Source organism: Sylvia atricapilla, chromosome 15, assembly GCF_009819655.1.
Source record: "Sylvia atricapilla isolate bSylAtr1 chromosome 15, bSylAtr1.pri, whole genome shotgun sequence".
Classification (NCBI taxonomy): Eukaryota; Metazoa; Chordata; class Aves; order Passeriformes; family Sylviidae; genus Sylvia; species Sylvia atricapilla.
This window is the reverse complement of record NC_089154.1, coordinates 13,616,819-13,643,040: the sequence shown is the minus strand read 5'-3', so window position 1 is coordinate 13,643,040 and position 26,222 is coordinate 13,616,819. Positions and strand designations below refer to the sequence as shown.

The window sequence follows — 26,222 nt, the reverse complement described above, 5'->3', positions numbered from 1 at the left end:
AACAAGAACAGAGAACACACTCCTGTCTCTGTGGCTGCTCTCTCTTCTCCCGTGCTCACCAATGCACAACTTTCAGACATTATCAGTTTTACTGCTAAAACACTGGGAACATTCAGATGAAAATCTTAAGCCAGGGTTGGTTTTTTTAATCTCTCATTTTTACAACAAGTTGCACAAGGAAATTTCACAGGTAAATTGTTCTATGTAATTTTTATTTCACTACCAAAGGGCAGATAAAAACTGAACACAGAAGACTGGATTACAGAAGTGTCCCATCAAAATGATAATCCAGCATCAAAACATGAAGTCTGCTGCTGCTCTCCTCTCCTAAACACAAACACCTCAGCTTACCAGTTTCCAGATACCTGATTTTATTTTTCAAGTATTCTCTTTGTCTTAAAAAAAATAAAATCAGAGACAGTTGGCCACTTACTGAGTTTTTCTGTATATCTTGCTCAACCTTAGAAGAAAACACTGACAGGTCCCCATTGAGTATAACCTCAGCCAAGGAGTTCACCAAGGGAGCATAATGTATAATCAGAAAAACCTAGTGAAAAAAGAGCAGAAAAAAATATGAGATATATTTGCAGAATATATAATTTCACAATTTCACTAGCTGAACATACTTTTGACCTTGTTAAGTGCTATCTTTAGTTTGCATATAAATACAACTGGTAACACTGAGAGCTCATTAAATCTACTTTAAGATACGAGCATCTGAACTTCCTCTACCTTTGAAGATACCTAGTTTTACTAATTCTTCATATTGTTTCCTCCTTCTGAGAAGTGTAAATTTTCTCTCTTCAACACCTTTGAAAGGAAAGTTGTGTGACATTCTAGCAGGAAACTCATGAAAACCATTCCAGAAATTCTTTTTTTTTTTTGAAACAACAAACTGATTATGGGGCACAGCACCCCCAGACCTTCCTGTGTGCCAACAACTGGCCAGACTCCAGAAAGTTCTGTGCAGTGATTCGTGACTAAAGGCCATGCACTAGGCTGAGCTGGATCAGAAGCAGCTTTTCTGGCTCTGAAATTGCAGGAAATCAGTGTCAGCTACACAGAACACAGGAATAGGGACTATAATGCTTGGAGCATTGAAGCATTTGACCACAAGTGCCTTGGTGCTTTACCAGAGTTCTCTGTTTACACTGACTACTCTGTTCTGAGCCAAGGCTTACAAGTCTGGGCCAGCAAACTGGCTCCTGGACAGAACCAGCTCAGGTCCAGCTGCAATAGCCTCCTGTCAGATTATATCCACTCTCTTCTAGGCAATACCAAGGCTGAATTCCTTATTCCTAAATAATTTCTAAGTCATTAAATCTAATCACCGTTTAGACAATATTTAGCTAAATGTTCTCCACAGGTTGTCTGTTTAAAGTCAGAAGCATTCCAGACCTCCAAAAGGGAAATGATTATTAGCATGTAGTGGTGATCTATATAAAACTTTAAAGTCACAACACACTTCAAAAGTGCTTTGAACAAGCTCCAAATCACTCGAGCTTCTGGCAATTGAGCAAGTGTTGCTTGACTGTCCACAGGCCTCTTGTGGTGCAAGAACAGAGTTCCCTCTGTAGCAAACAGCGGCTGAGAAGTCCCAGCCCTGCATTTCCAGGTGCTAGCACCAGTCTCTGAAGCACTTGTCTCTAATATAGGAGCAGTGCCTAGAGCACATGCCTGGTGTCAGGAACAGCAACAGCCAGCAAGGTTTGGCAGATCCCACCCCGCCATGGACAAACTCCAGGTTAAAAGAGGTGGGGAAAGATGTTTTTTCTGCCAGTCACAGAAACAGTCGCTTCATTTTCTATATCACATCTCATTCTGATACACAAAATTTGTTCTCGGTTCTTTAGGACTACTTCCATTTTCTTATTCAAAGAGAATGAAGAACACAGATACAAATCCTGAAGTGATACCTTGTCAATACTTCCACTGAAAGCACAGACTTTAAAAGAGGTCACTTTGTACAACTGCATGATGCAGATCCCTTTGGTTAAAAGAAGCTGCTGCTCTCACAGTTTTATCTGTGGTAAATAACCCTCACACCACCACAATTTCTAGGTTTAAATTAAGGAGCATCAAATTATATTTCCCTAGGAAAAAAAACCTCCAACCCCGTACTTCTGGCAAAAAGATGAATTTATGGGCCAGATCATAATAAAATAAGTATTCTAAAATTCTAAGTTCAAAGAAGAAGTAGTATAAATTCTATAAATACAAGTCAAAACTATTTTCAGATAATGTAACTTAAGAAAACCAGTCTCATAGCAATGCAGTGAAGACTACAGGGAGAACAGATGAATTTTCTCTACAATACAAAAAAATCTACTGTAAAATTCTTAATTTGAAAGTAAGTTCCAGAAAGAAAACGAGGTGGAACTGAAATGAGTAAGAATAAACTACTTAATTACAGATTTAAACTATAGGCATAATGAAATTCATATTGTGAGAAAGTGAGATTTTGGTGGTGGTGGTTTTTGGGGTTTGGGTTTTCAAAGAAGAAAATTCAGACCTGAAAAATTTCATAGCTTAAGCAGATTCAAAATGCAATCCAGCATCTAGGCAAATTTCATCTGCCATCGCATCAAATTCTGTCCCAGCATGTTGCAGGACTATTATACTTTATTTGTCAGGGTGTGTACACAGTTTATGAAAATGAAATGCTCTAAAGGTTACCCTGTGCAATGGGATCCTCAGATAAAAAACATTCCCTCAAATAAGAAGCTACTTCGTCTGCCAAAATGTTTTACTTTCTTTTTCTAAATGGAAACTGAAAGGTTAAAATTTTGTTTTGACAGATTTTCTTTTATGGCTTTGCCAAAATGATGAAAATACACAGTTTTATAATCACAACACTACTGCAAAATTTATTCTGAACCAGCACAAATACTTACTTGAGAAAGAAGATAGAGAGAAACCTGGAGACTTATTTTTGGACGCTCTCCACCCTACAGAAAAAGTTTTGAAAAATGCTTATTTATTTATACAAAGAATTTATATGGCTTAATGTTTTATTTAAAACAAACTTTGTGTTGTTCCACATTCTGCTACAGAATATTCAGAAAGCATTATGCTCTTTAATTTGCCAACTATTTCAAATGGAGACTCTGGGAATAAGCATATCCCTCACTCTCCCTTGGTTAAAAAAATGCAATTAATTACTGTCTCTCATGGTCACTTCAGTAACTCCAACAGGTGGGCATCTGAGAAGTAGATTTGTTTTCACTATGCTACTATTTGTTAAAAAAATTCTTCTCAGTTAACATTCATTAAAGACTGCTCTGAAAAACAGCTATTCAGATAGCATGAAATATCACCCACAAGACAACTGAATGCAGGAATCTGGGCAGGTTTAAAAAATAGTTTATTTCACTAAAAAACAGTTTTCCACTTAAATTAATGGCTATGCTTTAAAAATAAATTCAGCTACATCACATTAAAAAGCAGCTTCTCAACAAATAGAAGAAATAAGTATCAAACCCAAAAGTGTGTATTTTCTACCTGGACAGATTTTTAAATCATAGCAAATCTGCTTTTGCCAGAAACCAAGTTACCTTAACAGAAAAGGAAATCACACATCTCCCAGTGTCACAGAAATTTAAACCCTGTGCCAACTCTGCAGTTCTTCTTGGTCTCACCTACTGGGAGGTTTTAACCACCATGTCACCCAAAACAGCAATTTTTTGTTGAATAAAATTTGATTTGCTGTGCTCTTGAATTCCCTCTCATGGTATTTCCTCTACCTTACTTAAGCTGTTTCAAGTAAACCACACACAGATACCAGAATTACCATATACCTACAGCCCAAATCACTTTGCACCTTTGAGAATTAACTGTTTGCAGGTATTAATTAGCTTACCTTGTCTTGATTTACTAATGAATACACATAGAGGGGAAGAAAGAGCCTGTTAAGTAGGTGGTCTGTCAGCACATCGTTTAAAAATTCACAGTTAATGATAAGGATATCATTAAGGTAATGCAAATGATCAAGATGTTCTGCTACCAGGTCGCTCAGTTTGCCCCTATTTCTGTGCCTGGGAAGAGAGCAGAAATAAAAAATTATATGTGATCAATTGGGAAAGTTAAAAACTTAGGGAAAAAACAAATTAATGCCACAGATCACGTGGGTCAAGTACATGCCCAAAGCAGATGTTTCTGTGAAGTCAACTAATGCAACTGTTAAACAGTTGCCTGTATTTTCTTTAGGATGCACATACCAAGCTTTTCCCCCAAGTCTTCACAAGACTGTTTTAACACTGTTTTTACAAAGCTTTGCTTTTCACTGCCAGTCTTTCCACAAGCCAGCTACAAAAATGAGAAGGTTTTTTTTTTTTCAAAAACCAAAGAAGATTTTGGTGTTGTACTTAACACCTACCTCCTCACTTGAGGAAAGCAAGAAGCACAAGCCCACTCTAAGGTGGGGGTGGCAAGACAAACCAAGAACAACCTGAACCAACAAAGTATTTCTGCAGTTGCTAATGGAATATTACACTGCCATGTCAGGTCTGACAGTTCACATATTACAGTTCATTTTTCTAGTTTAGATCTTTCCTAGAATCTTTTCAGAAAGTTCTTCTAATGAGATGACACACGGAAAAAGAGCATTAAAAAGACAAAGTTTGTAAGATGGAGAAGCACAAAATACCAGTTGTGTGTTCTGTGTATCTGCTATTTTTAGCAGAACAAAACAAAGAAAAGGCTTGTTGCAAACACTAATTTATTTGTAGGGATATCAGCACAGATCAGGCACACAGCACTGACTGTTAACTTAAGAATCACTAAAAATCTTTAAAGACTGAGAAGTCTGAACTGCCCACAAGGGAACACATCTAGAAACTAACTTAACTGGACTACTACAGACAAAATAAGGACACCACTGACGTCTGGCATTTGTAAAACTTACTCCTCATCAGTCTGCACACAGTTATCCAGCTCTATCACGTGGCTGCCAATAAACCAGACGAGGTTGGAGAAATAAGGAACTGCAGTTTTATCTCGAATGTAATGCAGCATAGGCTGGTTGTCCACTGAAGGGAAATCAGTAAAAAGAATAATCAGGTGCCAATATTTTATATTGCTCTTTAAGAAATACAACAAAGTATCTTCTGAATTTGATTACATGCTAGTTTTCCATATGAGTATACACCTGACACAGTCTTAGGCATGAAATGGAAATCTATAAAAATGTCACATCAGTTCTTAGCTGGCTTGCATGAGCCTAATGCTGATATATTTACAGATGTCTGAAAATAAACAAATCTAGCGGAATTCAGAAAGGTTCTTTTAGCACGTTATTCATTAAAAAGAAGAGAGAAGCACAAGAATAAAGCAGTAATGCTGAGAGTCAAGCTAGTTAGACTTACATGACACTGCATTAAGGAACACAGGAATCATCAGTGAAGGGAGGGCAAAAGAAACAGACAATAGTTAACAGGATTAGGAACTGGGATAGTGACATCCTCTAAAAGGGTTTAAAATGCTAAAGCACAAAGCATCTAAACTAAAACATTCAGGGCAGGTGTTAGAGCAGAAAATGTGCAAACAGGTAGTCAGAAAATTATCAAACCTGAACATCTGAGCTCTGCCTTTTCACCTCTAATCATTATAACACTACAACATTCAAAGAAAATCCTAGACAAGTAAAATTTGTCATAAAAATACTTAATTGCATAAATATATCACGAAAAGGATATGAAGCCTATAATCTGCTCTTTTTTGTGAGCTCTTATTTGCATTTACAGTTCCTTGAAGCAGAAGGCAAGTATCAATGCCCATTTCTCAACACACAAGAAGAAAAAGTGTTGCAGCCAACACTGTAAAGACCCTAGTTGCTATGCAGGCTGTCCACTCATTTGCAAAGCAAAGTGCTCATTGTTTTAAAAAATACTTCATATTCTTTTATGAAGAGTCTCAAACCACTTCCTCTCTTAATTAACAGAAAGTTGTGTAACTCAACATGTAATTTGACTCAAAATTGACTAAAGAATAAGAAGCCCTGCATGAATATATTATATATTGCATAATACATATTACCTTACATGCATGAATATATTATATATTGCATAATACATATTACCTTACAGCATGCTGATTTCAGAGGCAGAAGTTCAGAATAAACAACTCTTTTTTTTTTTTTTAAACAGAGAACACTGGTATTTGCAGCTTATTTAAAATGTTACATACCCCTAGCACAATTTAGGGAGAAGTGACTTTCGGACACTAGGCTTGGACATTCTCAAAGTAGTGCTAACTTCAAAGTTCAACCAGGTTGCTGAGATCCCTGCTGACTTTTGAACATCTCAAACAATACAGATGCCTCTGTTTCTCTGGAAAACCCCTGCTCACAGTGAAGCTTCAGGTTTTTTCCTTATGTCTGCTGGAATGCCCAGCACAGGAGTTTGAGACTGCAGCCCCCCAGTCCTCCCTGAGCACCTCTGGGAATGGTCCAGCTCCTCCTGAGACTGGAGTGACTGCAGCACCCAACAGTTCTACAGCCACTTTAATCACTTCCAGTCCAGAAGGGAGTGATGTTGGATACTGCTTCATACACTAGACAGCTCAATTTCAGCAGTAAAAGGTAATTTACAGTCTTAAAACACTCTGGTTTTGGGGTTTTTGTTGTTCACTTTTTAAATACAGTCACATTCTAATCTGTCTTGGAAGGGAAACTGAAGTTCCTTCTGTGTGCCCAACACTTGTGGGTTTTTTTAAAACCAGTTTCACTGGTGAGAAAATAATACTATTCACAAGTACATACTGCAGGTTTAGGATAGTGGTCACAAAAGTCAAAATGTGTATCTGAAACTTGTCAACATGCTAAGCTTTTCAATCTCATAAAACAGACAGAAAACCCTCACAAGTAAAGAACTGATAATTCAACTACAATGAAACAAGATCTGCACACATGCCTTTTTTAATATATAAAAAGCATACCTTTGTAGACATTTAAAGTTATAGTCCTAACAGCAATCCTGACCATGCTTTCGGGGTGGTTAAAGAATTTAATAGCTTCAGTGTACAAAGCAAAGTCATTAGTGTGCTGTAACAAGAGGAAAAAAAAATTTATTCATTAAACATGTACAGAATATGGGTTGGGATTCTGTATGAATTATGTTTTCTGTGTATTAACATCTTTAATGTGTATCTTTACCTTCTACTTAAGTAATGAAAATGATTTTACAATGCACATTCAGCTGCATTTGTAGCTCTGCACTAAAATAATCTGCTTTAAGCATCAGAGCCTCCCAGGATAGCTGTGCACATACTCTGTGTTTTCATGCCCTCTTCTGGCAGAAAGCAGACTGCAGGGAGGAAAAACCCATTTCAACTTTGCCCTTTGAATCAGCTTTCTGGACTTTGACTAAATCTCTTAGAACCAAGTGATGCAACAGAAAAGACTCTGTTTATGGAAGCACAAGAAAACAACGCACAAACAAGTTGAATTCTCAAGGAAGTAGAGTTAAGAACTACTGAAATTAACCAATATAACACTAACTTCCATATATTTAGTTTCTTACAGCAGTAAGAGGACAAAGCCATGCTTGTGCAGAGATCCTCACAAACACATTCACGACCACTGCTATGGCCATAATAAAAACAAAAGCAAGGCATTATGAGACAAAACAGAGTATGTGCCACACTCTTATCAATTTCGAATCCAAGTTCTCTTGTCATTATACTGCAACTTTACTTACCTCATTATAAAAGAAATGCACAGTATGATTATTGAGTTTCAGGGAAAGAGTCTTCAAAAATGATATGTAATAGGCCATGATCTCCTCATCAGAAAAGTCAAATTTGTGGACAATTATAGAATTCACATAGTTATTAGAGAGCAGGTAGTCTGAAAAAAAACAAGTATTTACACAGGTTAACCAAAACAATCCCTGTGGTAACAGGCTGTATGTAAAGTACCAGCTAAAAAGCAATAACCTGATCCTTGAGGATCACAACTTTGAGCCAGACAGCTCAAGTGATGCCTTTGAGCATTAATATAAAGGACTTGCTCCCTACAATGAAAAACTTGAGAATATACTTCATCTTCCTCAATTCAGGTAAGCTCTGCAGCTAAGAACACTCAACTCTTTTCCTCCCAAAGTCCCAACTTTCTAAGGCTGGATGATGACTTTCATAACAGTTGTGGAATATCTCAAATTACTAATTCTCCATTCTCTCTATGTTTTATCTTGAAGGAACCTCCCAGGGCAGACTGCCAGCACCAATGATGTCACAAGAGTTACAGCACAAATCACACACCACATGACCTGTGGCAGCCAGTGAACATTTCAGATCACAACCAGCCTGACTTAAAAGAACCCCTTGAAATGTGCTAAATGCCTGTTGTACTTTTGCACCACTGAAAATTTACATTAAAAGGTATTGTGAAGTCAGTTCACACCATATTTTTGGTAGTTTTCACTTTAGAAGATTGTTAGCAATTCATACAGTCCTGTGCAGGGTTACTAGGACTGAATTTCATTGAGTGAAAGGGAATCCCATCAGATCTCTATCACTTCATCCTAAGCAGCCTGGAGGTGTATCCTTACACAGGGATGTTTCATGGCTGATGTTCTCAAAAAGGATGTTCAGAGTCTGCAGCAGCTGCACACACACGTAACGACCCGACTTCTGACGCAGGATGTTCAGGAAGAACACAAACATATTCTTCTCCAAGAAAAAGCTGAAATAAAGGAAAGGTGTCATTAAGTCACATGTTGTAGGTAACAGGAACATAATTTGGCTAGGAGCAGGCAACTTTGACAAACAGCATGTTTTGCTTTTATGAAGAATTGCTTCGCAAATCTGTATTTGCTTTTTATCTGTATAACAAAAGAGTACCTTTCAAAAACCTGAAATACTAAACAAGGGGGCTTAAAAATTCAAATTATGCAGGAAAAAAGGTATTAGGAAATCAGGGCCTTTCTTACTGTATTTTTAGTATATTCAATTTATCATGCAGCTCTAAATACCACAGCTAGAACAAGGTATTTACTTGTGGTATCTTAGGTAAATTGAAGCAATGTGATATTAATAGATGTACTGAGTAAATCTGGACCCTAAAATAGGTTAGAGTTTGTATTTACATCAGAAGAATGGAGAGTCAGACAAAAGCAATACTTGAAATGGGTTCTGGAGTTCAAACCCCTTTTAGAAGCAGCAAACTCTTGTATGACATGAATGTGAAGCTGCTCACACACCTACTACAGGACACAGCTTTTCCCACACAGTCATGAAACACATTCTTGGAGGAGTTAACAGCAATAGTGTACAGAAGTCTGTACAGCTCCAAGCATTCTTCAAACACAGAAGCAGAGTGTCAGAGAGAAGTGGCTCAGGAGGACTCACTCGAACACTGAGCTGTCATTCTGGTCCCCCCAGATCAGGATCTCCGTTATGGAACGAATGGTCTCCACCAGCAGGTTGCGGTTGTGATCTGTCACTGTCGTGTTTTTAGTCAAAATATGGTACATGTACCTAAAAGAGAAAAGAAGTACAGGTCAGTGTGCTGTCCTGCCACTTTCACATGCACCATGTTGATCTTTCATCACTGTACCAATGCAGACACGTATTTGCACACACAAGTCTAACCACTGCACAGTTCTAAACCCCTAAAATTTCCTTCCAATACTGATGCAGAGGGAAAAGTAATTGTTAAACAGAGACAGTGACAAAGGAAACAAATTCCCCCCAGCCAGTGCTTATGCATATGTTAACAAAGAACTAAAAACTGCACAACTGGACCCAAGGGGCTTCTTCCATCCATTTCTTTGGAATATGTTCAAGTCAAAGGAATGATAAGGAAGAAAAACACAAGAATAATCAGGTAAGCATGTAGTACTGATATGGGACAGAGGCACATGAGGTCTAACCAGGGATGTCCAATCCCTGCTTTTGCCTGCAGAGCCCCTTTTGCTCAAACTCAAAAAACCTCCCCCAGACAAGTAAGAACTTTGATCAGATTTACAGTTTACTTAAAATCTGTCAAATTTGGGTTTGAGAGTCTTCTTAAACTACTGAGTTGTCACTGAGTTGGGCAGAGTTTCACAGGACTTGCTGCAAGACCCAGTCTGGAGTCAGGAGCCACGCAGGGAGCAGGTGCCATTTCAGAGAAGCTGGTAAAAGGCTCTGTGCTGTCTGGTAAAACACTGTGTGCTGCCTGGGCTTGGTATCACTTCAGCATCAAACAACAACTCTGCTGTGTTGATACTGCACAAGGACACAAGAGGTAAACAGCCCTCAGTGGTTCACAGCTTTAACAAACTCATCCACCACAGGCTCCCTTCCCTCACCCCCCTCATGAGCAATGTGACAAAGCCTGCACCAATCACCAATGCCATGATCACAGCACAAAAATCATCAGACAGCAAAGAGGAGGAAAAGGGGAATAGGTGGAAAGGGAAGAGAGGAGGAGGGGAATTGTCTTTTTTCAATCTTTCTCTTCAGGAAAAAAAAAATTATCTCCCCCTTCACGGTGGTTCCCTCCTCCATAAATCAACACTCGTTTTCCAATCCAAAACAGCCACTGATCACACTGAAATGACTCTAGGAAAAGTTGATTGTCAGCTATATCCTTCAGTCATAACTGCCTGGCCACGCGCTGCACCATTACAGCCATTAAACATCAGGGCAGAGCACCTGGAAATCCTCTTCACTGATCCGAGGATCACAGCTCAGGATCCCTCTGGGGACACTGACAGTGGGATGGACCAGCTTAGGGCTGACCATCTGTGAGAATCCCCAGGGGCTCTGGAACAGAACACGAGCCCTGGAAAACTCCCCCTTAGGGCACTGTGTGCATTATCAGGACTGTGAATCAAAGGACAGAGCACAAACTCAGTCCCCACTCTGAGGATGCAGCAGTTAGGGGAGCAGGGAACATCTAAAGAGATGGCAATTGGATCAGTTCATTCCACAATCATTTGAACAACTTCCTGAGACAGTCAGTAATTAATACTGTATTACTTCACAGATTTTAGCCTATTTATTTGAAGTCACATGGAAGTTACTGCATCTGTGAACACGCATTTCTCATTAACAAGTTACATTACACAAATCTGGGATGAAAGTTTAGTCCAACAGTAGAATTTTGGTATGGGATGCAGCGGGAAGAATAACAAGCTATTACCTCATTTTGGGAGCCTGTGGAATATAGATCATTACAAACACAAAAAGCAAAAAGCATTTTATACTCAGGAATACATTATCTCCAAAATTATTTACTTAGTGGCTGCATTACTGCAAAATTCCTTAATCTGCTAAGGCACTGATGCACTTAGAGGAAATCTGGACTTCACCTTCAAGTTATTCCTTTTTGCTTCATCTTTTATTTATCCAATTTGCCTGAAAATGAACAAGAAAGCACATACATACTTGTTTCTCTTTACAGACACATGAAATAGCATAGTACGAGAACATGAAGTATCACCCAGTATTCTGGATTTAGACAAATCCTTAAAGGCTGTCTCTAAATGCTGATTACCAAGGGGTCAGGTTTGGGCTTCAAAACACAAAACTATTGAAGAGGAGGCTTTTGTCATCTCTGTATCTGAAGAATGGTGCAAACAAAAACACATGCAGGAAGTGTCAAACACCCAGTACCATCAAAATCAGTGGGAGATGCTGCCAGCAACTTAAACCAACCCAAGTTCTGAGCATTTTTCTGGTTAGAAACCATGCTCAAAGGGTTCTAACACAGTAACTCATCGATATTATAAGTGCATATTAATGACTTTCCTACTTATTACTTAAAAAAATACACTAAAACAGGTAAGAGTTTGGGAAGTCAAGCATTCAAATTTTAAAAGCCCAGACTTGACCATAACAGGCTTGTTCCTTCACCCTACCTGTAATCAGGTAACTGCCTATTGTTCTCACAGAGGAAACCTGATGCCCAGCAGGGACAGTGCCTCAGGAAATGAATCACCCATGAAAAAAAAGACTTCGAGCACACCTTTATGGACACTGCATCTGACCAAGGCATGGGAAATGTTCAGCACCCAACTTTAATAGCATGGAACCTTTTGTGCAATCACAGTGCAATTAAAATACCAACTGCAGAAACAACAATGGGAAATGCACTTGACAGTAACAACAGTAAAATACCACAGAAAAGTAGGCAGAAAAAAATGTGACTTAGAAACAAAGACATACAAAAATATCAAGTTGTCTGAGAAGCACCTGGGCAGTGCACTGTTTTCATCCTTCTCTAGAACACATTTCAGAAGTTGGATTAAATTTTAACTGTTTTCAAGATGAAGAGGCTGTTTAAAACCACTTCATACAAACAGCCTTGCAATTCTCCTTCTGCCAATCCATTCTCTGGCACATTTGCAGGAAGACTGAACAGTAAAATTTCAAAAGCAAGCCTCAAACAAACTGCATTAAAGCTGATGGGAAAGATCCAGCATTTACTGACAAAAAGCAGTAACACTGCTGCTGTCACTAACCACGTGTATTGTTTACAATTTAGACCAAACTCTACCTTACCCAAATTTAAAAATAAAAATGTTCTCAGAAGGCTAGCCCAGACTGATTTCACCCCTGTAACACAGCATAACATACCTCTTACAGCCTGAGCTAACCTGTAAGAGTAAGGCAGGTGTTCTACTCAGCTCCTTCATACAGAACACAAAATGGGCTTTGACGAGTTGAAAAGATGAGAAGGGAAACAGCTGATCAACTGAGCTGAGATTTTCTTTCATGACCCCAAAACAAAGGCTCTCTGCCCTTTTTCCTGCTGCTACTTTACCCACTTCAATAGTTAGAAAATACCTAAATTTCACCCTTTTGCTGGCATCTAGCTAAAAGCTGAAATTCACACAGCCTAGATTAATAAACACTTAAAATATACATAGTCTAAACAGATCAAAGGTCTCAGCTGCCCTTCACATACAACCATTTCAGATTCGTAACAGAAATCACATGCAAAAAAAGCAAACAGACCAAAGCTCATACTTTAGTAGATAATTATATACTTCAACTCTCAGATAACAAACCAAGCACAGGCCACAACACTTACAGCCCAATTCCCTTTTGCTACAAATGAGGTAGGGTGTCATTTTTCTATTCTCTGTGGCCCCAACAGAACATATGGACACATTTTTTCTTGCCTGAAAGTTAGTCTCAAGTCTCCCTCTCATCAGCCTTCTTTTTCCTGGACTTAAATTCAGTTTCTTCAAATTTCATCCCACATCAGCATTCTTGCTCTTCCTTCAAGTCAAATATCAAAGCCAGACAGAGCTAAAGCTCCACTGATGCTGAGTAGTACACAGTAACTACTCCTTCTATGTTCAATAGCACATTCCTATATTCACATCTGAGCACAGCTTTTCCCCTTTTTCCTGTAAAACCAGACTACACTGACCTACTAGTCTGACCTATAATGCCTTCAAAATGACTTCTTCAACGCTACTGCCTCATTAGTTTTGTATTCATGGCCTTGATTTCTGCGTCTTTGGTAAAAAGCACTGCATTTAAGTTAAGTCTTGCTCATTTTGAACATTTTTCCAGTTCAGAGACAAGGACCAGAATCCCTAAGTCATCTCGATAAAGCCAGTGCAAGATCCAAATCCTGTACAGAGCATCCTGCTTGTTACTGTCAGACCATTCATGTCCTTGTAAGAAGACTGAAACCCACCAGGCACTATTTCTCCATGAGCTCCATATTCACAGTGATTTCACTTAGAGAGTGCTTCGTCTCTTACAGGCCTTCTTTCCTCGTTCAGTACAAAAACCTATCAAAGTGCCTCTCATTCTTCTTGCAATAGCAGAACATCTAAAACGGAACAGGGAAATTAAATTTTTTATCCCTTGCCACCCTTCCAACTCTCCAGTGGCAGAGCTAGGACAGAACTATTCCGCCTCCTGAAAGCAGCAGTAACACACGGCCCTGGGGCTCCGGAGACACAGGTTATGGCCCTCCAGCTCCGAGCTCAGGGCTCTGGGGCTCCGGAGACACAGGTTACAGCCCTCAAGCTCAGAGCTCAGGGCTCTGGGACACAGGTTATAGCCCTCAAGCTCAGGGGCTCCGGAGACACAGGTTACAGCCCTCAAGCTCCGAGCTCAGGGCTCTGGGGCTCCAGAGACACAGGTCACAGCCCTCCAGCTCCGAGCTCTCGGCCCGCAGCCCAGGGCACATCCCGAGCGCCGTGACTCACCGCTGCCTACCGACATCCCCACACACAGCCACAGCCCCTCGCCTCCCCGCCTCTGACACCAGCAGGAAGCAAACAAACTTCTCCCTCACGAGGAATGTGGTATTGTTTTTTTGGTGGTTTTTTTTTTTTTTTTTTTTGTATCTGGCACGTCTCGCGCTCCACTCCACCAAAGACTCTGTGGCATTAGTAAAAACAGAACAAACACGGATGGCAGCCCGGAGTGTGACATTACATGACGAACTGCGTCTGCCCCGAAGAGCTTCTGGGCCGGAGAGGCCGGTTTCCGTGAGGCAGACAGCCGACCGCCAGCGGGGATTACCCCGGGAGCGCTCCTCTCGGGAGAGCTGCGGCAAAACGGCCCGGCGAGGGCAGCGAGCGCCCGGGGAGCCGCCCCCTCCTCTCCCGACCCCGCCGCCGTGTCTGAGGGAACCGGCCCCGAGCAGCTCCGCGGACGGATCCCGCCGCAAACGCCCCCCCCTTCGAGCCCCCTCACAGCCCCGCCACCCCCCGCCCTCACCGCCGCCCCGAGCCCGCGCCTGCCCCCCGCTCACTTGAGGTGGTCCAAGGAGTGGATGCTGCGGGCGGCCTTTCCGTGCCCGCCGCCCACCCAGCTGCGGGAGCGGCCGAACATGCTGGCGGCGGAAGGCTGCTCCGGTCCGCGGGCCCTACGGCCTCATAGCCCCGCGGGGCGGGCGGGCGAGCGGCGGGCGGAGACGGGCGCGGAGCCTCGGCGGCGGCACCGGCGCTAACGGCGCATGCGCAGGCAGGGCACGCCGGAAAGCGCCGGCCCGGCCCCGCCCCAAGGCGCCGGCCCCGCCCCGCCCCGCGGACTGCGAGTCCCAGGGAGCACCGCGGGGGCGGGGCCAAAGCGGCACGTGGGCGGGGCTTGCGCCGGGAGCGCTCTGAGGGCGGCTCCCTTACAACAACGTAAGAGTCAACACAAACCGAACCAGGAAAAAAATCCCTATTAAACGTGTGAGTGTACCTGCGAAATATGTTGTTATTGGAGGTAGTATTTGGCCTGACATTCCTTGTTCGGCTTCCACAACGCAAACGAAGCTGTTCTGTGGGGTCAGCTCTCGTGCTGTAGGACGCATCTGTCAGAAATTCAGCTGCTGGCATTGCCCTTGCTGAGGTTTTTCCAGTAAGGATTTTGAATCGGCTCAAAAACTAAGGAAGAACAAAGAGAAAGGGACCCTTGACTGGCTTGACCTAGTTTGGGATTTTTTTTTCTGTAGCCAGAAAAGTAAACTATACAAAAGCTGAAGAGTTTGTCAGCCAGTATCAAAACTGCACCGAGTTTAAAATCCCGCCTGCGGTAATATTTTGGTATACGTGAAGCTTTGGTCAGCGAAGAAACACCCGTACCGCAGCCGAGAGGGGCCGCAGTGCTGCTCCAGCAGGGCCTCGGTCACAGCAGAGGTCGGGAAACAACTTCCAGGGGCGAAGGCGCAGCCCAGACCTGCCCCCGCGCTGCCCCGCTCCGCGGCTGCGGCAGAGCCCGGGCAGGCAGCAGCGGCGGGCGAGGGTCCCCGTGTGCCCTGCGGCAGGAGAGGGTCCCTGTGTGCCCTGCGGCGGGCGAGGAGGGTCCCCGTGTGCCCTGCGGCAGGAGAGGGTCCCCGTGTCCCCTGCGGCGGGCGAGGGTCCCCCTGTGCCCTGCGGCAGGAGAGAGTCCCCGTGTGCCCTGCGGCAGGAGAGAGTCCCCGTGTGCCCTGCGGCGGGCGAGGAGGGTCCCCGTGTGCCCTGCGGCAGGAGAGGGTCCCCGTGTGCCCTGCGGCGGGCGAGGAGGGTCCCCGTGTGCCCTGCGGCAGGAGAGGGTCCCTGTGTGCCCTGCGGCGGGCGAGGAGGGTCCCCGTGTGCCCTGCGGCAGGAGAGGGTCCCCGTGTGCCCTGCGGCAGGAGAGGGTCCCCGTGTGCCCTGCGGCGGGCGAGGGTCCCTGTGTCCCCTGCGGCAGGAGAGAGTCCCCCTGAGCCCTGCGGCAGGAGAGGGTCCCCGTGTGCCCTGCGGCGGGAGAGGGTCCCCCTGTGCCCTGCGGCAGGAGAGGGTCCCTGTGTCCCCTGCGGCAGGAGAGGGTCCCCGTGTGCCCTGCGGCGGGCGAGGAGGGTCCCCGTGTGCCCTGCGGCAGGAGAGGGTCCCCGTGTGCCCCGCAGCAGGAGAGGGTCCCCCTGTGCCCTGCGGCGGGCGAGGGTCCCCCTGTGCCCTGCATCAGGAGAGGGTCCCCCTGTGCCCTGCATCAGGAGAGGGTCCCCCTGTGCCCTGCGGCAGGAGAGAGTCCCCCCGTGCCCTGCAGCAGGAGAGGGTCCCCGTGTGCCCTGCGGCAGGAGAGGGTCCCCCTGTGCCCTGCGGCAGGAGAGAGTCCCCCCGTGCCCTGCAGCAGGAGAGGGTCCCCGTGTGCCCTGCGGCAGGAGAGAGTCCCCCCGTGCCCCGCGGCAGGAGAGGGTCCCCGTGTGCCCCGCGGCAGGAGAGGGTCCCCCTGAGCCCTGCGGCGGGCGAGGGTCCCCCTGTGCCCTGCGGCAGGAGAGAGTCCCCCTGTGCCCTGCGGCAGGAGAGGGTCCCCCCGTGCCCCGCAGCAGGAGAGAGTCCCCCCGTGCCCCGCAGCCCCGTGCAGCCGCAGCAGCCCCCCAGTGCCTGTACGGCCGCCGGTAAAGCAGCGCGGCGTGCGGCGGGGCAGGCGCGGGGCGGGGAGCGAGGGGCGGGCGGCAGCTCGGTCCCGCCGCGCAGGCCGGCCCCGCTGGCAGGTGCTCCGCGCCGGCCTCCCAACGCGCCTGCGGGCTCCTTCCGCAAAGTTTGCGGGCGGGAGGAGGAGGGAGTCGCGGCGGGACTGCAGCACCGGGCCGGAGATGCCGCTGATCAGCCTCCTGCCGGCGGCGGGGCTGCGGCAGCGCCGCTGAACCCGCGCTGGCCGCCCGCCCGCCTCTTCCTCCGGGGACTGAAGGGACCGAGCGGGCCGCCCCTGCGGGGGTCGCCTCCTCCCGGGGTCGGGATCCGGCTGCTCAGGAATTTTGCTGCCAGCGGGGCTGCGGCGCGCGGTCGTGCCCCGCTCCCAGCTCCGCCGCTGCCGCCCGCCCTCACCGCGCCGGCCGGTGCCCGCTGCCCCCGCGGCCCCACGGCTGCATGACCGCCGCGGTCTCCGCACGTCTGGATTCGGTGGAGTCCTGGGCCTTCCATGCACTGCTGGTGCTGCCCTATATGTTTTACGTGGGCTTGTTCTTTGTCAACGTGCTGATCCTGTACTATGCCTTCCTGATGGAGTACATCGTCCTCAATGTGGGCATCGTTTTCCTGCCCGAGGATATGGACCAGGCTCTGGTGGATCTGGGGATGCTCTCCGACCCTGGCTCGGTGCTCTACGAGACGGACAGCGAGCTGGACGTGTTTGACGGGTACTTGGAGTGACGGCCCAGGGCCGTGGGAGGGCGCTGGGCTGTGCGGCCGCCCGGCCCGGGGCAGGGCCCCTGATGGCGCAGCTCGGGCCGTGCCCTCGGCGGCCGCTCCTGCCCTTCCTTCCCAGCGACACGCCGCTCCGGGCTCCGCAGGGGCAGGCCCGCCGAGACGCAGAGGGCTCGCAAGGGAAGTAAGTAATTTCTGACTGTCCTGCCGGGCACAGCGCTCCGTGTCCCCTCCGCGGCGGGGACAGCGTCCGTCTGCCCCGGGGCTGGTCCCCCGAGTGCTGCTCGGGGCTCCTGTACAGCCGGGCTGCTCCGCTCCTGACAGCAGCCCTGGATGGAAACGAGCATCCCGGGTAATGGTTAGTGCAATTCACAGACCTTCCTCCAGCCAAAGTACATCTTAATTTGCTGCCCTTTAAAAACTACTCTCTTGGATAATGACAAACTGCCTAGCTCACCGTTCTTCCCATTTGAATTGTAGCACGAGGGTTTGCTTGATCGGTTTTTTTTTTTTTTTTTTTTTTTTTTTTTAGTTTTGGGCGCTTCTAAACCCCTGGAAATGTAAGGATTTAGCATTTTTAAAACACTGAAATGCATTTGGGAAGAAAAAAAAAAAAATCACTATTTCTAGCTAGGACTTTCTGTGCCAAATGTATGTTAATGAAAACATTCACAGTTTAAATTAAAATGTGTTAGCAAATCTGCCAGCAGATTTTTTAGCAAAATATTGTCTGCGAATCTGAAAACCAGTTCAGGGTATCTCAGTTTTTCTGTTTGAAATTATGGAAATAGGAAAGCCAGTTACAAGGTTGCAAGTATAAACTCGGTGACCCCACTATACAAATACCAGTTAATATCAAACCATTTTAAGCAGTCTTCTAATTTAACAAACCCAAACAAACCTTTCCTGTAGTTCTGCCCTTCCTATAGGTTAAAATTATCTCCTGAATATTTCTAGTCAGACTCTATGTAAAGCAATATTAGCTGGAAAATATTGGAAGGAAAAATTTGACATTTTTGGTGTTGGAGTAGCATTGCAGAAACACAGCTGAAGAAGGCTTGGCCAAAGGCACGTGGGAGCCTAAAGAGGGAGTGAACAGATTTTGTTGCTACTGGAGAAATCTCACTGCATATAATCGCTGCAAATGGAAGTGTCTATGCCAACATTTGGTGGTCCATCCCAAGCAACTGGATTAGAATCACTTCTGCTGGAATAGAAAGTGTGGAGCAGAACAATCCTCCCCACAAAACACTATTGACTGCTTTTGTGATTGTCTCCTCCTTTTTCAGCTGGACAAATAATACACATCTCTCTCTATTCCAGGAAAGAAATTCCTAAAAATAAATGGCACTTTGAGCAAAATCTCTGGTGCTAAAAACCATATGCATTTTCTTTCCCGAAATACCTTTCCCCAAACTCCAAATCTTAGTGCTCCAATGCCAGTTAGTAGAAGATTAAAAATACTTCTTTTAAATCACTTTTTTTTTTTTTCTGTTTAGAATTTGTCTTGATGAGTTGTGTCTAGTTTTCAGGGAGACCTAAGGAGAGCAGGAGACACAATTTTCCTCAGTGGGTTTTTCCTACTATACGAATATATAATTTGATATGAGCACAATTCTGTTCAGTGTAGATTAATGAGCTTCTTAAAATTTTCCTTGGTGTTAATAAGATAAGAAGCTGTGGAAACTTCTTGGTATTCTAACTATAAAAACTCCATATGCAGCAATCAAAATGCAGAGGTTTTCTCAAAGCTCAGAAATAAGGCTCAGTCTGTATCCACCAAGAACTAATGGAGTTCTCTACAGGTACCAGCACCAGCCTTGATGTTTCATGGTAGATTCCACTGAGAATCAAATCACAAATCCTAAAAGTTAGATAACTACTTAGGCAGTAAAAAATGTACTGTGTTTCATCTATATATATGTTTAATTATACTTACAGATACAGCAACCAGGGCAGAAATTGCATAATTATTTAGCTACCAGGCACAGACACAGCGTTATCACCATGAGGAGGGGTTTGAGTTAATATCCAGGTTACAGGTTTGTTCACTGTTCTGTGCCATTCCTCCTCACCAGTTCCACAGGAGCGAAGCAGGCAGAAGAGGGCCCTAATTTGGAGCTGTGTTTTCTGCTTTGGGAGCAGCAGTTAGGCCCTGAAAGGAAAGATTTAAATTCTTGTGGTGCCTTGCCTGCAGTGACCCGGGTTGGTGTGAGTGTTAACCCCTGCTCTCCTGGCCTGGGCAGGGTTTTCCCACCTCTTCCCTTGCACCCAAAAAGTGCTGAGGATTCACAGGACACCGCAGGAAGAATGGTTCTGTTTTGCCAGCAGTGATGAAAAATAGGTAGGCCTGCTCTTGGCATTAAAGAGCAGGGCTCTTCATGTGACTCACCAGTGATTTCTGAGGAGAACCAAGGAGCTGTGATTAGGCTGAGCTGAAACCTTGCAGCATCCTCCGACCCTGCCTGAGTGATGTGACAGCAAAACAGAGGGGGCTAATCCCAGGAGGCTGCTCTGCAGCACGTGGAAGGGCTAATTTAGATGTAAAAACACAAGAACACGTGGATCAGAACAGCTCTGTGCTCTCTGGCAGCAAACCACCTCACTTGAATAAATTCCATAGGAGCAAAAGATGTCCAAGTTTCTGAGCATCATTAGTGGCAGAGATTAAAGGCAGACAGAGAAGTAAGCGGCTGAAAAATGTTTCCTGGCCTGTTCAAATGATGAAATTAATATGTATAAACTGAGCAGAATTGAGCTCTTTCATGTAATTTACAGCTTTTGTGTGAGTGTTCCAGGTTATTTGCTATATTTGAAGCCCCCTGGCATAAGGTCATAGACTGTTCTCATACTTCCATAAAATCAGATGTGACTCATCAGAAAGTACTCCTATCAGAAAGAAAACGGGCAAAAGTAATCAATAATGAAAACTGGATAAGAAGGACTGAATTTATGTAATCTTGCAGTACATGCTTTACCTGTATTTTTTCATAAGATGAATTATGATGAGTAGCTTCAGTGAGCAGAATCCAGCACTCAAAAACCTGTGACTCAGCACTTCCAATGAATGCCAGCATCTAAATTCTGAATCAGAAAAAAAAAAAAATAGCTTAAGTCCCCAGCTCATCAATATCGTGCCAATTAGAACTGCAGGCTCAGTGTCTGTGAGACATCCACCCCCTGAGCCTCTGCTCTGAAGCAGAGATGTCCTGCAAAGGACAGATCAGAAGAATGATGTCACTAGCACTGTCAGAATACATTTAAATGTATCTATCAAAAGCCACTTCCTGACTTATTTCTTTTCAGACTTTAAATATTAAAAATAGCAAACAGAGTAGCTGGTTACTTAATTTGCCTTGCCATTTTTCACATTTTTTCCCCTTTTTGTTGAGCTTGCCAAGGTGATTTGTTGACTCCATGATACAGATCTGTTGGCTGTTTATGGATTACAATAGCAATAGGATTAAGAAAAACTGCTGTGGTTTTTAGAACAGTGTTTTGAATTTTTGGATGGCATTAAAATTAATAGAAGTCCAGACTCATCTGGCAGCTCTGCTTTAAAGACACGTGTACTTAACACGAATTCAATTCTAGATGGAAGGAAGACAAAATCATGGTTAACTGTTCAGCTGTCCCTACAGACTCATTAACCACAGCCATGGACAGTTCTAAGTGATTTTCTACCAAATGCATTTATTTATATAATGTCAAGAGAGTAAGCAGATTTTTCAAAAAGTCTTCCAAATGGTGCTGTTAATAATGGGAATTAAAATGAGGCACAGAAATTGGAGAGACATTCAATTTTTGATAGACATAGTTTAGGCCTGAGTATTGCATGTGTTAAAAGCCTCAGCCACAAGTAACTTTCAAGAATAATTTGTTTTTAAAGTCTGTGGTTCTTTCCTACAAAAATCAAGCTTTCTGTAAAAAACTTGCTTCGATAGGTGGCAATAGCCAATTACCACTTTTCAGCTGTCAAAGGAATTAAGAAACAAATCCAATTTAATTCTTCGTGTTTGTTTCCTCTGGAGAAGGGACAGAGGGACACTACAGTTCAGCTAATAACTATCAATCCTAAAATAGAAGAAAAGAATAATTTGTTTAGAGACATTTAGTCTCTAACTCTTTGCATTTGTCTCCTCATAATGATCCTACTTTATAAGGAGTACAACTATCCCAAAGGATTAAATGTGCACAAGTTGCTAAATCTTTCCAGGCATTCAGGGAAACTGTCAGACTGTCTTTCTTTTCACAGATGAATTTTATTACTTTGGCTACAGATTTGGAAAGAAAAAATAGCTGAATAGTTTGAATGATGCTCTCTGAAGACACAAGCATGTGTCTAATATATTGGATAAAAAGGGCAAAGACAAACAGGAGCCATATATGGGAAATAATGGTATAATGGAAAATGATGATGTGCACTGAGTGATGGATTGCTGGGGAAACTCCAGGTCAGTTCACAGATTTAAAGCTAAATATTCTTTTGAGGGTCAGAAAGACCCAAGGGTTGCTCAGGCAGTAGGGCCCAAATAGGCCACAAGAGCTGAATCAGTGCTGCAGAAAGTGAGGGAACAGAAAGCAGACAGCGTCAGGGTGTGAAACAGAGTTCACACAATGTGTCCTTTGCTTCAGCCTGCATTGTGAGGAGCAGTGACCTCAAAGGCAGAATTAACAAAGATGTTGTGACTGAGCTCTTAGTGCTAGAGCCATACTACAGCCATGCTGTTCAGTGCTTGCAGGTATGTTCTAGGCTATTGAAAGTTCTCGTTCCAAGATTTAAAATATAGTTTAAAATATTTTCCACCTCTTCATTTTTCCGTTTTCTGAAATTTTTAAAGTTTTCTATTAAAAAATAGGTTCTCATGAAATTTGAGGGACAGATTTTAAATCTGAAAATTAGAAAGGATTGAATATCCTGTCAATTGTGTAATTTACACCCCATTTAATATCTGCCACAACAAATTACAGTCTTGGCCCAGCAGCCCTACAGCAGTGTCTAGAACTACCATTAGACAGCTTTGCACTTTGCTTTGGAGGCCCAATGCATTTTGCTGTGCTATTTTTAAGTCAGCCTAGAATCTGATCTACAGTGCAGTATACTAACAAGCACACTGAACTGGCTGCTGTACATCAGTTTTTAGTTCCACTTGGAAAGCAATCAGATAAATATGAAATGAGTTACCTGGTAGAGCTGCTGTTCCCCCTTTTCATGCCCTCATTTTTTAAGAGAAAGGATTTTGAGCAGATGTGTTCTGTTAGCAGATACTGTCGCTGGCAGACATTTGACAGAAACGCCTCAGTGGACACAAAAGTGGTTCTTGTTTCTGACCCAGTGTCTGCAGTAAGTGGCACACAGGAACATGGGAAGTGTTGTGGTGAGTCAGAGCACGATCTCACAGCCCTGTGTTCCACCTCTGGGAGAGCTCATGTCCCTGACCAAAATGTGCAGGCTGCTCTCTGTGCTTTCCCAAATGCTCAAGGCAGAATGCAGGATGACAGAAGGCACCTTGCTGCCCAGCCCCTTAGCAAACATTCTCCAGACCCACCACCCTTTGCCCACTCTGTGTTATGAAATCCCTCTGGATTTCCTTCCTATCAGTACACGATCTGAATACCTGAAAGCTTGTTTTTTGCAGTCTTGAAGATTTCTCTATTCATCCTCTTCTTCGAGTAATGGTGATGAACAAAAATTGGTCCCTGGTATACTCTGCTACTGAGTTCTTTCCTACCAAGCTTTATTCTTTGCTTTCAATCTTCTAATCTGCTTTCAATCCATAAAAGAGCTTTTCCCCCAGTCCTGTGTCAACCTGTTTGCTTTTGGCTTCCTGTAACACCTTCGTTAATGCCACTAATGTCTGTCCAAGCTCATGCAGAATGTGTGATCATCAGATTTCATTCTTCATTCAGCCCCGTAAAGGGGAAGGAGGGAGGAGCTGTCCATTCACAGACTTGCTGCACACCACACAGAAATGTCCTGAGCTGCAGGCAGCCAGGAAACCTGCTTGTGGTCTTCTGTACCTCAACACAGACTCATCCCCAGCCATCCCCTCTCAGCTGCACCGTTCTACAATTTACTAATTATTCATCTGTAAAATCACAAGACCAAATGAATACTGTCACTAGTGCCCAGCACCTTCATAATCCACAGCTCTGGTTCTCATTAAAGGAATCTTCTCAGCCTTGTATTTACCCCTGATGATTGTAAAAGTCACCTCCTAGGAGCAGTGGGATACTTTGACTCAGTCAAGGCAAATTAGATAAACTGGGATAAAGCAACGTAACAGTAATTTATTCTTGGCAGTAAGACCATATTATCTAGCCATATTATAAGACTAAATATTATCTAGCTTTTTAACTACTTACCAGTGGATCCAAAATAGTTGGAACAATGCGACTCTAAAGTAGAGGAGAAAGTGACCAAAATCAGAGACTACATCAAATGTAGGCAATACTTAATTAACATGATAATCCAAAAAATAAAACCACGCTAATGAATGGTGTCTAGTCAAGATAATGTAGCCAGTTCAAACATCAGTTTTACTAATGATATCAAATTGGGATAAAATAGGTTATCCCCCTGTATGTCACAGCTGTTTTTACTCTTAAGAACATCCCCTAGTAACTGATGCACTGTGGTTCACAGCTTACTCTCATACCCCTCACACTGGTATCTTCATGGCTCTCTTAAATTCCCAAGGACTGGTGTGCTCTGACATTAACAGAAACTCTGACTTTGATTTCTCTGAAAGGTTGTGCAGGTGTTTACTTCTCCCACAGTCATAAAAGGGTTTGATTTTTTGGGGTTTTTTTTCTAGTAAGTCAACGACATGGTGCTGTATATCACATACTCGGTGACTTTTCTGTTCATTTTAGGTATGGAGGGTTACTCTGTATTTATGTGTTTTCTTTTAAACAGATGCATTAAACACCTGAAATGGATTATGACCAGGCTAATGGATCAAGTCCTGGAAAGAAACTATACTCTGAACTGTAGAGATGAAAATAAGGACAAGAGAACAAGAAGAAGAGTTGTCATCAGACCTTGTCAGTTGTGACTTCTCTTCACGATCTTTGCCTCTTGTGTGTGCACTTACTGCAGTGATTCATGCACCATACTGGGCTTCCATAGGTAATTTGGGGATGAACTATGTGAAAAAGTAAAGATAAACTATGTTCTATTATAACAGAAAATCAAGATGTTACCCAGATTTGATAAACTGTTGAAGGAATACCATGTCACCCACATGGACACACTCTACATATAGCTTAAGCCAGTTTTACAATCACATGTTGAAAATTCTACCAGCCAGTAGTTCAAAGGCAGTGCTTTCTCAGGGGAAAATATGCAGGAGTGACTGAAGGAGGTTCTGTTCAGGGAGTATTATGGTAAGAACTGTGCTAGTAAGATATTTTATTTAAAAAGAGAGTTTTGAAATAGATCAGAGAGTGAATTTTATATGTCAGGTGGATTCATTATTTAACACAGGATACTTTGCAGACTGTTTAAGCTCACGTTCCTATGTACAGATGTGAAAGCAATACAATAAAGACTGACTTTTCCATAAAAAATTAAGCAGTTGTGTTGGAGTTATTCTTCTTCAAGTTTGAAAAGAAAATAATTTAAATATGCTTTCAAGGAAATTCCAGTTTTCCTGCAGGTACCTTCAGTAGTTCCAGATTGCTGAGATGGCCAGCAGGTAGGAAATCATTCTCATGAACAGCTACGTAAAAAATCAGACCTGAACTGAAACATCAGGCATGGGAAGGGGGTAAGCCAGGTGTTATTAGGGCAGGCATTGGACTGGTTTTGTTTGATTGTCATTGTGTTTTTAGAAAAGTCTGATTTTTGTAACTGTGCGATTTTTAAACCGCGCTGGTGTATCAAGAACATTTTGGATAAAGCAGAATTGAAAACAATTGTGCTGACACTCTCTGCATGATGCCTGTCCTCTGCAGTCTGTGTCTGCCATCTGCTCCCAGCGTGGGCTCCCTGCTGCAGACAGATGGTGGCAGGAGTCTCTTTTCAGCCAGTGTGAGAGAACAAGAGGGTGATGGTTTAGATCCCCCATGAAACAAAGACAAACTTGTGTATCCTGATACTCCCAGTGTGTTGCATTCAAATGGCACATTTTGGCTCCTAGGCAGTAGAAATTAGCTCCCAGTTCCCAAAATTCTGTGCTCCAAATGCAATTTTCAGCTGCTCCTGCAAGAGGGGAAGTGCTGACACTGAACCAAGTAGCGTTTCTCCAAGATTGGTTCCATCAGGTGCAGTTCAGGACCTTTAATCACTGACAAGTGTTTTGTTCCACAAATCCCTGGACAGCAATTCAGGGATGAAGTCACTTACACATAAAGATACATTTAGGGAAGAAAAGTCCCTATTTAGGTACCTATAGAAAGAATAACCAAGTTAAAAACTTGTCAAGCTTGTGTTCGTGTGCTCATTTGCTACTAACACAGTTAAGGCTGAATTTTGCTACTGCAAGGGGCCATTCCTGCTGCCTCTGTAATTATTAATTCATAGTGTTCACAGAGATGGCTTCACTAGTTTTTCAGGCCTTTTTAAGTACGTGGTTCAGTTTGTCACTATTGGTACTTAGGAGTGTGTAATAAATTCTCTGCACTGGGTTTATTGTGCACACAGTGCACAGTAAAACAATACAAATTGCCCAT

At 43.7% G+C, this 26,222-nt stretch overlaps 2 protein-coding genes and 1 long non-coding RNA gene across 10 annotated transcripts in view; 2 read left to right on the top strand and 1 right to left on the bottom strand.

The window, feature by feature from the left end:
* The window catches only part of CLEC16A (C-type lectin domain containing 16A), a 60,977-nt gene extending 46,055 nt beyond the window's left edge, over window positions 1–14,922 (bottom strand). For 6 of the 8 annotated variants that reach the window (XM_066330273.1, XM_066330265.1, XM_066330266.1 and 3 more), the window contains exons 1-9: window positions 14,708–14,921; window positions 9,346–9,474; window positions 8,547–8,680; window positions 7,695–7,843; window positions 6,934–7,039; window positions 4,904–5,027; window positions 3,860–4,034; window positions 2,895–2,948; window positions 434–547 (exon numbers count right to left, since the gene is read on the bottom strand). In XM_066330273.1, the coding sequence (XP_066186370.1) occupies window positions 434–547; window positions 2,895–2,948; window positions 3,860–4,034; window positions 4,904–5,027; window positions 6,934–7,039; window positions 7,695–7,843; window positions 8,547–8,680; window positions 9,346–9,474; window positions 14,708–14,787 (1,065 nt within the window). In that variant the 5' untranslated portion in view covers window positions 14,788–14,921. Of the gene's footprint in view, window positions 1–433; window positions 548–2,894; window positions 2,949–3,859; window positions 4,035–4,903; window positions 5,028–6,933; window positions 7,040–7,694; window positions 7,844–8,546; window positions 8,681–9,345; window positions 9,475–14,707 lie in introns of those variants that run through there. The other 2 variants (XM_066330271.1, XM_066330269.1) reach the window with 2 other exon arrangements.
* A 1,938-nt stretch (window positions 14,923–16,860) lies between these two features.
* DEXI (Dexi homolog) lies at window positions 16,861–17,613 on the top strand. The gene has a single exon (XM_066329604.1). It carries the CDS (start codon window positions 17,271–17,273, stop codon window positions 17,550–17,552), a length of 282 nt encoding a protein of 93 aa, XP_066185701.1. The 5' UTR covers window positions 16,861–17,270; the 3' UTR covers window positions 17,553–17,613.
* A 63-nt stretch (window positions 17,614–17,676) lies between these two features.
* On the top strand, window positions 17,677–25,122 carry LOC136368168 (uncharacterized). The gene is made up of 2 exons (XR_010744783.1): window positions 17,677–17,730; window positions 24,466–25,122. It is a non-coding gene; the product is annotated as an uncharacterized lncRNA (long non-coding RNA).
* Window positions 25,123–26,222: the final 1,100 nt, after the last annotated feature.